The sequence below is a fragment of the Prunus dulcis genome, chromosome 1, assembly GCF_902201215.1.
Source record: "Prunus dulcis chromosome 1, ALMONDv2, whole genome shotgun sequence".
In the NCBI taxonomy this organism is placed as follows: domain Eukaryota; kingdom Viridiplantae; phylum Streptophyta; class Magnoliopsida; order Rosales; family Rosaceae; genus Prunus; species Prunus dulcis.
In genome coordinates, this window is record NC_047650.1 from 33,822,826 (window position 1) to 33,836,443 (window position 13,618).

A 13,618-nucleotide genomic window follows, 5' to 3' on the forward strand; every position below is an offset into this window, starting at 1 on the left:
ACCGTTGGATGAAATCCAACGGCTCTTACATACCCCTCACAAACACCCCTTATAACTTCCCACTCACTATAGACTCTCCCATCTTTAAGACCATCACCAACTAAGGCCCAAGATCCAATTGAGATTTAGTCGGGCTTAACATTTGGGAACCCTACAAGAATGCTTTCTCAAATGCAAAATCCTTTTTGTTCAACCCAAAAACAAAAATCCTTTTTAAGAAATTTATAAAAATTGGAATAGTGTTGGGACTTGAAAGATGGTGAACTATGCATAATACATGAGTGGGACGAAGCCAGAGAAAACTATGGTGAGAGCCCGCAACAATACCGACGTGCAAATCGTTTGTATGACTTGAGTATAAGAGCGAAAGATTAATCGAATCGTCTACTAGTTGGTTCCCTACTAAGTTTTCCTCAAGATAGCTAAAGTCCGGGAACGAGTTTTATCGGATAAAATCAATAATTAGAAGCATCGAGGGCCCTCGACTTATTCTTAAACTTTAAATAAGTAGGATGACGCTACTTCTTTGTTGAGCCGAGCAAAACCATGGAATGGAGATCTGCAAATGGGCCATTTTTGGTAAGCATATATTGGAATCAGTTTCATTAAGAAAAAAAAGAAAAAGGAATTAGTTGTTTTTTTTTCTTTCGCTTGGAAATAGGAATTAGTTCATATTGGGAAAACAATTAGAAACTTAACGCATGCCAACGGCGACGTTTTTGAGAATCTTCCCGGCTTTTGTTTCTGGCCACGCGCCAATCTAAAACCCTAGCAAAATCTCAGAGCGTAACGCCATCAAAGTTGTGCGTTTCGGTTAAGCTGTCCGGGATATACCAAAACGCTAGTAGCGATCTCTTTGGCAAAAATCCCAATCTAACCCATCGGCGGTCTCAAACTCAATGGATGTGGTGGTGGCTTCGTCGTCGATCGAAGCAGGCATCGGCTGCTGGGACCTACACACCGGCGCCGAGCAGCTCCGCTACAAGCTCTGCGCCTCTCCGCCTCACGGCCTTGTCTGCGTCGGTCAACGGTTCCTAGCCTCGTCTCAGCTCCGCGAGCCCTCCGCCTCCGGCTCTGTCCAGTACTGGTCTTGGTCTAAGGTCCTTCTTTTCTTATGCATCCAAGCTGTTCAATGAATTGCCTCTGTTAATAGCTCGCATTGTTGTTAAAACTTTGAAATTTTGATATGCAGCCTCAAGTTGATGTTAAGAGCTTCCCAGCAGAACAAATCAAGCCGCTCGCTGCTAACAGTGAGGGCACGTATATTGTTGGCGGAGGTTTATCTGGGAATATCTATTTGTGGGAGGTTAATTTTCTTAAGCTTTCTAATTTCTCTTTTTCAGACAATTTTAGTTTTGTTTTTGTTTTTTTTTTTTTGCCTTCAAATGCTGATAGGCATCGTTTTTGTCCGTTTTAGGTTGCTAGTGGTAGACTGCTTAAGAAATGGCATGCTCACTACAGAGCTGTCAGTTGCTTGGTATTTTCAGATGATGACTCTCTTCTAATTTCGGGGTCGGAGGATGGAGGCATTAGAGTTTGGTCCCTTTTATTGTAATCACTTCTTATCTTCACCTTTTTATGTACTTATGCAATGTCAGTTGTTAATTATGCACTGAAAATGGCTAAATATCTTTTGATTGATTTTTTTTTTTTCCAGAATATTTGATGATTTTCGAAGGCAACAGCGAAGCCAACTATACGAGCATGATTTTACAGGGCACGCTCTATGTGTAACAGATGTCGTCACAGGATACGGTGGAGGCAATGCCATTATCGTGTCTGCGTCACTGGATCGCAGATGTAAGGTAGGGCATGCTCTTTAGTAATTTATAACCTGTATTTGGTATACTAATAAAGTTTTGTCAAAATGGAATGATTGTATGCTCAACAATGATGGCTAAGGAAATTAAAATGGGGTCTGGGTAACTATAAGAAAATGATTCACGAATTCACCATTCATGTGTGGATTGTTTATCTTGATACATTGATTTTCTACTTTTTTAAATGCTTAGGATTTTGTGTTGGTTTTTTGTATGTGTACTTCTTATAAGTCCCACAATATCTCTTTCATGTCTTGTGCATATTATCGTAATGTTGCATTCTTCTTCATCCCCAAATACAAAAAGTGATGCATTCTTGTAAATACTGTGTTTGACATTTTTCTCTATCTAGTGTGTTTGATTTTGATTTGGATGTACATTTTCTTAGGTTTGGAGTATATCAAAAGGGAAACTATTGAGAAATATTGTTTTCCCCACAATAGTTGATGCAATTGCACTGGATCCTGGTGAACATGTCTTCTTTGCCGGTGGTAGAGATGGCAAGATATACGTTGCTGCACTTAATGCTGAAAGCACATCTGACAGCAAGCATGGGTTGCATATCATCAATTGTTTCTCAAATCACAGGTTCCTCACTTTTCCTATAGTGAACCATTTCATGCACTTATAGATATTCCAATACGTAGTTTTCTCTTATTCCTATGATTTTTCTTCAATTACACGCCTCTTAACTTGTTACTGTGTTATTTTCCTTTTTCAAAGTATAGTATACCTGCCAAATATTGCTACATTTTTTCTAAGAATCCTGCATTCATACATTCAATTGTGACAGGCTTTGCATTTCTGGTAAAATCAGCGTACTATAAATTAGAACGAGGAACTTTTTTTAAAATATATTTGTAATGAGCAAACCTCCTTTATCTCACAACTTTATATTTTAATTTTTCAACAGCAATACTGTAACTTGCTTAGTGTACAGTATTTCTGGAAATTGTTTGATTTCTGGATCGGAGGATGGCGTGGTTCGAGTTTGGGATGCTAAATCTCATAACATCGTCCGTGTGTTCAAACATGCAAAAGGTAATCTCAATGCTATGCTAATTATTGCTTTCTTGCTTGCATTAGGGTTTTTTTTTTTTTTTTTGGGGTAAAGCTTGCATTAGCTTTACTATGTTTCATTTTACACGTTTTATAATGACTTTTAAATGTCACTGTTGTCTGTATTTATGCCATGTCCTAACAATTTGAGTTGCCTAATGAACTATGGCATCACACACCATCTTTGTTTTTAACCCATAGCGAATATGTAGTCTTTTATTTTTTTTTTAAGCTTGAATATTCTCTCCTAGTACATTTGAAATTCGACTTTCTTAGTTATTTATGTTCAATCTACCAGTTTTTCTTTATTTTTTTAGTATATTTGCATGAAATTTTCACTGTATAATGCAGGTCCAGTGAACAATATTCTAGTCATTAGACAACAACTTTCTCAGATGAATTCGCAATCTTCCTCCAGAAGGCATGGTTCATCATTGCCACCTCCACTGGAAAAGTATCCAATAGCTGAAGACCCAACAGACCTTATGGCTGTCATTGGTCGCCAGGCTACATGCAGTAATTCTACAGAAGCATTGTACCTCAGGTCTGATGTGATTAATGGCCAAATCAAAGAGCTTCAGGTATTTTATGGCTTCATAAATATTCTTAATACACTTTTTATAGGCATTTCTAGAGTGTGGGGGTGCATATGCGTGGGTACACGCACCATATTTCTAACAATGTTTCTTAATCATTCAACCACTGGAATTGAATGACATATCTTCATGGATGTCAAACCTCAACTTTAACCTTTTATTTTTGCCTTCATTTTCAGCAACAAGGTTCTGCCTCAGCCGAAATGGAGATCGAGAGACTAAAGCATGATTACGAAAGATCAATACAAATGGTTCAGCAGTGGAAGAAAATGTACGACAACTTGCATCAGTTCTGTGTAAATGAGCTTTTGGATGGTGATCAAGTAGGAATCCCAAATGGAAATGCCGCCTGAAAATAGGTACCCGATAGCTTCCAATCCGTAAATGGTTACAAGATGCACCGTTTGTTCTTGTTTTGTCTTTGTGATCAGTTTCCACATTCTTAAATTTTTGTCTCTCTTTTCCTTTTTCCTCCTTTTTGGTTGACTAAACAAATTATTCTATGAAAGGTTAGTTAAGAGATGAGATTGCATATCCTTTTAAGTTCTGATTCATTTTAGCCTTGTGTCGGTAAGAGAACTATTAAGTGGTAACTTTTACTTATGAATTGTTGAGTTTTGATTCAAATGAAATACGAGTATCTCTTTACAGGTAAGGATGCAATCATTATTCTTATGTATTGTGAAAAAACTGAACTTATTTGATTTGTGTTTAATGCAAAAAACAAAAACAAAACACAATCATGATTGATGTCATTTGAAGAAGCCAATAAATTTGAGTGTTGCTATTTCTACCCCCTTCCTATTTCCCCACACACCTTATCTTCCCACTCACCATGTAAATTTTTAAAAACACAATTCTATCTTTCCACCTTATGTTGTACGGACATGGACACAGATATGCAACATGGCAACACAGAAAATCTCAAAAAACTTGGACATGAAGTAATAAATTCTAATAAAATTATAATAGTATATACTTATATATATATATATTTTAAATCTTGCTCAAAACTTCAATGTCATAATACCATAAAAATAAATTCATACTCATTTGAGTTAACTTAGCATTACACATCTTTCCTTAAACAAAATAAAGAATGATACACATATTCATGATTCATCATAAACCAAATTTCACACAGTTTTCTTGTATCTATCATCTTCAAAATAAGGAAAACAATTTCCCACTTCATAAAATAAAAATAGAGTTTGCATAAATAAATAAATAATAAAAAATAAACAAAGTGAATGAATTATCCACTCAAAAAGATGCTTTTCCCACGACCAAATTGCTATCAATATCCTTAATCAACTAAAAATATCAGCTCAACATATTTAAAAAAATATATTGTTTACATTTTTAGCCTACTTTTTAAAAATATTTTAAATATGTCCTCATATTTTCAATAATTATGTTTTGACCCCAGTTGTTATTTTGTAATTTTCAAAATGATCCCTACCGTGCCGTGTCTTGACTTCAGTTCACCGTGTCTAAAAGTTTCTTGATCGTATCCAAAATGTGTCTTGACCGTTGACCTGTGTTCAAGTCGTGTTCGAGGTGTGTCCGCGTGTTTGACACTCCGACACGTCGGCCTGATGGAGTGTCTGTGTTATATAGTTTCCACCTACCATTATTCCTAAAATACTCTTTAATTATTAATTCAAGCATATTCTCAATAAAAATAAAATTAAAGCCGAGTTGGTGACATTAGTAAGTTGGGTGTGCTAAATAAGCAATCCCTCCTGCACCATGGCTTTCTATCATGCTTATTATTCATTTAGTATTGTATAGGATAAAGCCTAACCATAGGCAAAGGATTAACGGCCCCTTTGTTGGGACTGCTGGCAATCACCTTGGGTAAGCAATTTCATAAAAATGCCAGGAATTAATAAGCCTACTTTTAATTAATTATGGATCTCCTTCTTTCTTTCAACCCTGTAAAAGAGATGGAGATCAATGGAGATGGGCATGAGACGTGAGGTTACAGACCTTAGAAAAGCTAGGGTTAATTTTAATTTTAATTTTAGTGAAAACTGCTTTGAGAAATAAATAAAATAAAATAAATGGGTTACATAAGTGGAGGTTTTTTTCTTAAGTTCTTATAAGTCATTTTATAAAGAGGTAAATTTGTCCTTAAATTTTAAAGTTAAAGTAGGTGAAAAAATAAGATATGAAATGAAAAGAGCAGCACTCATAAATTTAGAGAGATAATACAACACAAACTCCGATGTGTGCAAAGCCCAATATTTGGTGTTTTTGACAAAAACCAGCCCGTTAGATCACCAAGGGTGTCATGATGCATACATCTCCAAAGATGCAAAACCTTGAGCAACAGTAAATGAAGTCTGCTCTGCCTCTGCTGGACCAAAGTCCCTTCTCCACACCCTTTTCCTTCAAAAGACTGAAAGTGGCCACCATTTTGAAAATGAACAAACACCAAACTTGGAACCCAAACAAGTGCACAAGATGCTCTTTGACTGTCTGATTTGCCCAATTGGTGCTGCCACAAAACTGCAAAACCATCCAATCTGAAATTATGAAAATTATGAAAATCATGCACAGAGAGGGAGAGAGAGAGAGAGATCGAATAGGGGACCATTTGTCATTAAATTAATATAATTTTTTATTCATTTATAATATGCAATAAGTTGTTTTTCTTCTCCACATCAGTGTCTGCTCGCGATTCCCAATGGAGAAGGGGAGGTAAAGGCTAAAGAAAGTGGGAGAAGCAAAGAAGAATTATTGGGGAAAATATGTCTGTTTGCTTGCTGGGTTTGGTGGTATTATAATATAGCTAGCTAGGTACAACTTACAAGTATTATAAATGTGGCTGTGGGGAAGAAGATAAGGAACCAGTGATAATGCAAAGTTAAAAATCCCACCCAACAGCAAGATCTCTCTCCTTTAGATTCTTTTTATCCAATCCGAACCTCTTCTTACACACAACATGTCTCTTTATTCATGTCCCTTGCCAAAAAAATAACTATTATTATATTCTCATTAATGGCGGTACCATTTTTCATCATCTCGTACTCCTACTACTAATTAGTCGTATGTGTTCATGCGTCACTTATCATAATAAAATCTTTACTAATCAGTCATATGTTCACACGTGACTGGTTGTAACAAACCCTTTATTCTTTGCATATGTGCTTGCGTGCGACTGACTGACCGTAACAAAATATTTACAACGCGAAATACAAGCGTTTACATTCCACTTGATGATGATCCCATGGTAGTAGAGGGTGCATGGTAAGTTCGTTAGCAATTCCAGCACATGAATCAGGTGGTTGGCATCAGAAAAACCTGATCCGTCTCGAAAAGCGTACCAAGCAATAAGAGAAGAGAAGACGAGTTTTAGGCTGGACCGCACCACACAATAACATTGAGCCTTAGTGATATCATATCATTATCATATCGTATCGTATATATGACATGAGCTAAATATTTATCTAGGACTCTCCAATTGGACCATTGGCAGAGGCCAGAGGCCCACAACCACCATCACGATTGATCAAAACGGCATCGTATTCCACCGCCAGCCAGGAAAGGAAAGGAATGTATCTGTCATTTATAGGGGTCTGGTGAGATTTCTGACACCTGTCATGTGATTGTGGGGGCTTTGGCCTTCTTAAAAGACATTGAATTTTATGGCAAAGTTAGACCACCACGGTTGACAGTTCCACTCAATTTGTTTTTTCATTTTTATTTTTATTTTTATATTATAAAAAAATAAAAATAAAAATAAAAAAATAAAAAAAATGATTCATGCATCACCAAAAGCACTTATTGTACTAGCGCTTCTTCAAACAGTTGGTAGATCTGAACCCTTCACATTCACTTGTCGATTTTGGTGTATAGAACCTGTGAAATGGTGAGAATCACTGAAATTAAAACGACCCACTTCCGCATTTGATTAGATTTGGTGATTGGTCATTGGCCAATTTCTAATATGAGTGCTAGCTTTGGCCCACTTGTTAATTTAAAGGTCCAGATAGAAATGATAGGCAGCATGCTCCAATGTGATGCTCTTCCAAATCCAGGTAGCAATAATCATACATGAATTTTTTGAACTTTTTTTTTTATCTCTACCAAAAGAAGAGATCGTTTCCCAATAAAGAAATGAACCAAAATTCAAGGCAAGAAAAGGAAAAAGATCAACAGCTTTGTCATTATAAAAGATTGACCAGAAAATTACATTTGTAATATATACAATGTTAGTATTTTATATGAGCTGTGTTTTGTAAAAGGAATTGAGGGAAGCACTTGGATTGCTGCCAGGTATGGTTCAGTTAACGAGAGCTCCTTTGTTTGATTGTAATACAAGTTTTCTCTTGTTTTCGGGTTTAGGGATTTGTATTACAATCACGTGAAGAGACATATAGAGACAATAAATATGATGTTAATATAGCTAAAAATTTAAGGTAACAATAACGACACTCTAATTTAACTTCATTTACTCATTTTGTAAGTGCATAAGGATTATAAAAATATTCAATTTCGCAAGTCCAAGAAACTAAAATTGGAGTGTATATATAGTGCTCCCAGAGGACTGGTGGTCTGCTCCGGATATCACTATTTTATTGAATTGTTTTCTTCCTTCTTCTTTCCAAACCTTTGTGTGCATTTCTCCCCTTCACTGCAACTTCTGATTAAACCCCACTCTTCTATCTTCTTCCCCATCCCTCTGCACCTCCATCAACACTGCTTTCCGTCAGCCTTCAAGCCTACTTCCCCTTCCCTTTCTTCTCTCAAAACTCTTATTAAACTTCTCTGTTCTCGGATTCTTCTACTTCAAAATATATTATAATAAGCTACATATATACAAGCTTAAGCATATATATATAGCAATATGGATATTGTCCAGTTAAAATCAGAGGAGCAGATGGAGATGATGATGATGATGCAAATGGACAAAATCTCAGAGCTCTGCGGAGCCTACAACGACGTCTCAGACCTTCCCCCATCTGATCACACTTTCTCTACCATCACCACCACAACAACAAGTCCCAATAGCATCACCTCTAACACCTCCATGCCCCATTACACCGACCAACAAAACCCACAAAACATCCCCTCACCAAATTCCCAGTCCTTTCTAAACCTCCCAACAATCCCAACAATCCCAACAATCCCATCAACCATCTCCTTCTCCAACACCACAAACCTAACTGACCAAACATCCAATTCCTCAAATGGGTTCCTACCATCTTCCCAAAAACGCACCTCCATGGCAGCCATGAGAGAAATGATATTCAGAATTGCAGCCATGCAGCCAATCCACATCGACCCAGAATCCGTGAAGCCACCAAAGAGAAGAAACGTCAAGATTTCCAAGGACCCTCAGAGCGTGGCGGCTCGCCACAGGAGAGAGAGGATCAGCGAGAGGATCAGAATTCTGCAGAGACTTGTGCCCGGCGGGACGAAAATGGACACGGCCTCCATGTTAGACGAGGCCATTCACTATGTCAAGTTCTTGAAGTCTCAGATTCAAACGCTGGAGAGAGCTGCGGCTAATAGGCCTACCGGGATTGGGTTCCCTGTGGCCATGTCTAGCGGGAGCTATGGCCTCCATTCAGTGGCAAAAGCTTACCAGGCTTCTTGCCATGAGAATGTGCAGCATTTTGGAGATGCTTGAATTTGATTTAAATTAGCGTAGTGACTGTTGATTAATTGTTTGATTACGGGGTTGTAAATTAGGAGCATGCATGGCTAATATGATGTTAATTTAAGCTTAATTAATGTAATCCCATGTTTCTATTGCTATTAATTAAATAATCACATCCCCTGAAGATTTTTTTTTATTTTTTATTTTTCATAATATGTACTTGGCATATGGTCCTTTGGGAACATAGGAAAACGTACTATAATGTAATCTTAGTGCGTTGACAGGCTTTAGGAAACTATGTATCTTTTGTGTGCCTGGCCAGGAAAAAATATATATCTCAGCTCAGCTGAGTCATAATAATAACAAGGAAAATAATGTTGATGGAGCTGCGTGTGCAATAAAATGGTTGGGTGGGAACAAAAATATTGTTGGCACGTGAAAGTTCAATGCCTTTGCATTTTCGTGGTGACACCTGTTCATACATATATTCCTAGCAAAATAAAACTATGTGTATCATCTTAATATATCATATCTCCTATTATATTAATATGCGAATATCTTCCATAAAAGTTATGGAAGGGCATCAAGACTAATATTAATACATTCTTGTTTGTTAGGGAGGATTACACTAAATTAAATTATATTAGATTAGTAAACTGGTTATATTTCTTATGCAATCAAGATATAATATGGATGTTGTTATCTAACTTAAAGGATGAAGAAGGACTATTTACAAGAAGTTAATGACTAATATTTATTCCTCATAATCCCACAATTTTCAAACCTTATGTAATATGAATGTCATTTTGATCATATCTTAAACTAATTATACAGATTAATAGTCTTAAGTTCGAACCCTCGTAACACTATAGTAATGTGTTTGAAATCTCACTTCCCCTGTAATTTAGACTATTACTCGTGCTTTAAACATATTAAAAAAACTCCTAAATCCTAATCACGGTGATTGAATTAAAATACGGTATAGGTAAGATTTCTCTCCAAGTCGTGATGATAGAGATTGCATGAGAAGTCCATGTGAAGGTCTCTGACATAACGGTGGTGGGTTGGGTATAGCTTTTACGATTAGGCAAAGTGATAATGTTGTTTTCGCTATCGCCACCTCACCACCTCCCAACCCTTCTCTCTCCTTCCTAACACGTGAACTCTATCCCACCTGGCGCTACACCGTGGATCTTACGGCCAACAGTGCATTCTTTTTTTTTTCCCTTCTCCTTGTCGTGTATCATCATGATGGTGATGATCAATTCAAAACCTTATTGTTTTACTGCTTGCATTTGGACATACACGACACCTGGGGTCATGAACAGTATTCTGGGAACTTCTACACCGTTCTAATTATAGAGTTCGTATCCTTCTGTTTTTTTTGGTATGAGACGTGCCGTCAGGACCAACCTCAAGGTTTGTCTCTTAATTTCTTGAAAGAATTGAACCCAAAATATAAACAAAACAAAAATATATACAATGCTTAAAAATGGAGATGACAGCAAAGTTGAGAGGCATCGAATGTCGATCGCTTTGTTTATTGTTGCATATTTGAAGGGGTAGGTTTGCTTCCCAAATGAGGATCTAATGAGAGAAGTGCTAATGTCTCAAGGATCAAAACCCATTTATTCCTCACATCCCCAAACCAAATCTAATGCAAAATATCTAAGAGAAATACAAAACAACAAGAAGAGAAAGAAGCTAGCTATAAAGATAGACATGATAATCAATATCATAAATAAGAATGGTCAAACAAACAATCATCAAAAGACCCATGTGAGACATATGGCCAAGGTCCCAATATATCCTCATCCTCAAGGCCTTCTTCAATGGGTTAAGAGATGTGTCCCCTTGTCCTCTGAATCCAGAGCACATACCCTTCCAAACGCACAAGTTCTTTGCATCTCTTCACGCTTACTTCACACAACCAAACAATAATGACGACTCTTGGTTCTATTTATAACCCCTTACAAGCAAAAACGTGAATCTAGTTTCAATTTCATTTATAGTCGGATTGTGATCCTTCGGCATTGAACAAAACAATACATGCCACTCATCCTGGTACGTGACTGAAAAGTTTCCGGCTCAAGATTGATTGGTTGTTTTTGGGTTTGATGTGATGTGAAGGGGTGGATTGGGTTCTTAATTGTTGTTATTATTAAGTCGTCTGTTGGGGTTGAGCTTAGATAAATTAATGAAGTGAAGAGTGAAGAGGGTAGAATAATAAGATAGGGTAAGGCCAACCAAATGAGTAAAGGCTAATGGTTAGGAGACGAAAAATGGGATTAAGACATGTTGTTTGGTCGGATTAAGATTTTGTAGGAGGCCATCTAGGACAGTGACGGAGGGTGACAGAAGCCAAAATCATCCCTTGGCCCAATATTCTCCCGTCTCTCATTTTTTATGGGTGGGATTTATTTTCCAACACAAAATACCACATCGAATTTGAGCAACTTTTCTATCAAATTTTGTCCCAATTCTGCTTCCAGAAGCATGGATAGTCCCCCCACCTCACTTCACTCCACCCCCTCATTTATTATTGGCATTTGCTAAACCGACATCAATTGGAAGGTCAAAGAAGGGTCAAAAGAGTTTCACATGTAAATGTTTGTGGGGGCAATTTCAAATTAGAATGATTTAGCAATGAGTCATTCTATAGTGAGGGCATTATACATGACCTTTAGGTAAGGTTTTATCTCTTAATTATTAGATTATGCTAACTAATTTGATTCAATAATTAAAAGATAAAACCTCACATAAAAACTATATATAAGGTCCTTATTATAGAATTCTTGTACGGTACTGTGCTAAATGTACTAATTAGATTATTAGGTGCATTTAGAATCTATTTTTGGGTTGGGCAGACCCAATAAAGGCCCAATATGTTTTTTGGGAAATGAAAGACCACAGCCTTCTGTTTTGATTTTATGGGATTCTAGGCAGTCTTCAAAAACAAAATTCATAGAAAAATAAAAGAAAAAGATGAAAAAAGATCTTGCCCCAAATTGGACACTAGAAATCCATAATTTAAAATTGAAAAATATCTCTCTAGAGCACTCTAGTTCAAAGTCAAATTTCCCTAAATTCGGAACGTTGGTTTAATTTTAATAGGTTGACTTAGAAGAGTAATATTTTATTTTGTGAGCAACAATTCTTCAAAAAATAGACATTTAATGGTACTTGAAAGAGTTCTGATAATATAATTTTCTTTGAATTTAAAATAGAATACGTCTACAAAGAATGTGATCAACACATTTAGCCGTGGACTATCTTATTAATTAATTCAATTGTCCAGCTAAGCTAAGTTGAGTTTGCTTAATATTTTCAAAACTTAGACATGAATTAAGGTCTAATAATTCTTATGGTGTCGTGTTTCACAAGCAAAACTGACCCATATATTGCAAGGGGCTAAATGCCAATCGAGCCAATAAGTTGGGCTATATTCCGCATGATGTTTTGCCTCGAGTCAAAAGAGTGGAGCCCACGGAAAGAGGTAAAAGCAGCCCACGTGACGAGAGATAATGCTGGACCTTCGAGTTATTTTTCAAACTTGAAGCGGGTCCCGCCACTTGTGCAATTCCAAGCCACATGTTTTGTTTTTGACAGAGGTGATGTTCTGGCGTTTGAAGTCCAACGGCAAGAATTTGCTTTCTTTGAATTTTTGTAATCTATACTTAGCCGCCACCTCTCATCAAACAGCCATGGTTTTTTTTTCCCTGACTAAATCTGACTTTAAAACAAAATCCAACAATCCAAAATGAAATCCAACGGTCAAAATATTAATATTAATTAATCTAACCCAAATCTCATATATCCACTTATTTGTTCATAATTTGTGTGGTTTCCTTTTATATTTATGTAAAATTTTGTTTTCGAAATTTGAATTTTTTTAGATTAGAATGTTTAGAAAAATAAATTATGATGTTATAAATAAAATTCACGCAAGGAAAATTAATGATTAAACAATTTAACAAAGTTGCGGACTCAAATTTTGAGTATGCATGTGGTTGGAAGAAAAAACTGTTTGAGTCCAGGTAATACATGAATAGTTGTATTTAAAAGAAGGAAAATTTAAGTTTAGCCTCATTTGAGTTGGAGATGGCCTTAGAAGGGCCACAGTTCATTATTATAAATATAATTATTTTATTTCTAAATTTAATTAATTAAGGTCAACATCAATCTTACGTACGCAGTGATAAGTGGTTTGGTTTGACCTATTATTTTATATACTATTAATTGGCTAGGGCCAACGACATTTACAATATGCATAACATAAAGCCATCTCCAATAAAAGGGGGCTAAACTTAAAATTTGGGATTTTAGCCTAAAAACTCTCCCAACGCACGTATAGGAATAGGCTAAATTATTACCCAATTGGTTTTTCAGGCAGAATTTGGAACCATTTAGCAGTCCAAGTAATAATTTTTGTGAGGCCCAAACTGAACCCACTTGAAGGAGTAGGCGCATCATAGAATCATCCACTTTCACTTATTAAAACTGGACATATGGCATGTGCTGGAGCATTGACC

The 13,618-nt window shown here is 36.4% G+C and overlaps 2 protein-coding genes across 2 annotated transcripts; both read left to right on the forward strand.

Annotated features, from left to right (window-relative positions):
- Positions 1-650: 650 nt before the first annotated feature.
- Positions 651-4,130, forward strand: LOC117613927 (protein ROOT INITIATION DEFECTIVE 3). The gene is made up of 8 exons (XM_034342543.1): positions 651-1,100; positions 1,193-1,306; positions 1,418-1,551; positions 1,658-1,805; positions 2,209-2,408; positions 2,734-2,861; positions 3,231-3,460; positions 3,655-4,130. Exons 1-8 carry the CDS (start codon positions 900-902, stop codon positions 3,826-3,828), a joined length of 1,329 nt encoding a protein of 442 aa, XP_034198434.1. The 5' UTR covers positions 651-899; the 3' UTR covers positions 3,829-4,130.
- A 3,931-nt stretch (positions 4,131-8,061) lies between these two features.
- On the forward strand, positions 8,062-9,225 carry LOC117615050 (transcription factor HEC1-like). The gene has a single exon (XM_034344029.1). The coding sequence runs from the start codon at positions 8,331-8,333 to the stop codon at positions 9,114-9,116; it is 786 nt and encodes a 261-aa protein (XP_034199920.1). The 5' UTR covers positions 8,062-8,330; the 3' UTR covers positions 9,117-9,225.
- The last annotated feature ends 4,393 nt before the right edge of the window (positions 9,226-13,618 follow it).

Bases quoted from the DNA above. Each gene is read 5' to 3' on its own strand.
- LOC117615050 (XM_034344029.1), top strand. From the start codon at position 8,331: ATGGATATTGTCCAGTTAAAATCAGAGGAGCAGATGGAGATGATGATG.
- LOC117613927 (XM_034342543.1), top strand. From the start codon at position 900: ATGGATGTGGTGGTGGCTTCGTCGTCGATCGAAGCAGGCATCGGCTGC. The intron at 1,307-1,417 runs GTTAATTTTCTT...TGTCCGTTTTAG, and splicing joins GGAATATCTATTTGTGGGAG to GTTGCTAGTGGTAGACTGCT. The intron at 2,862-3,230 runs GTAATCTCAATG...TGTATAATGCAG, and splicing joins TGTGTTCAAACATGCAAAAG to GTCCAGTGAACAATATTCTA.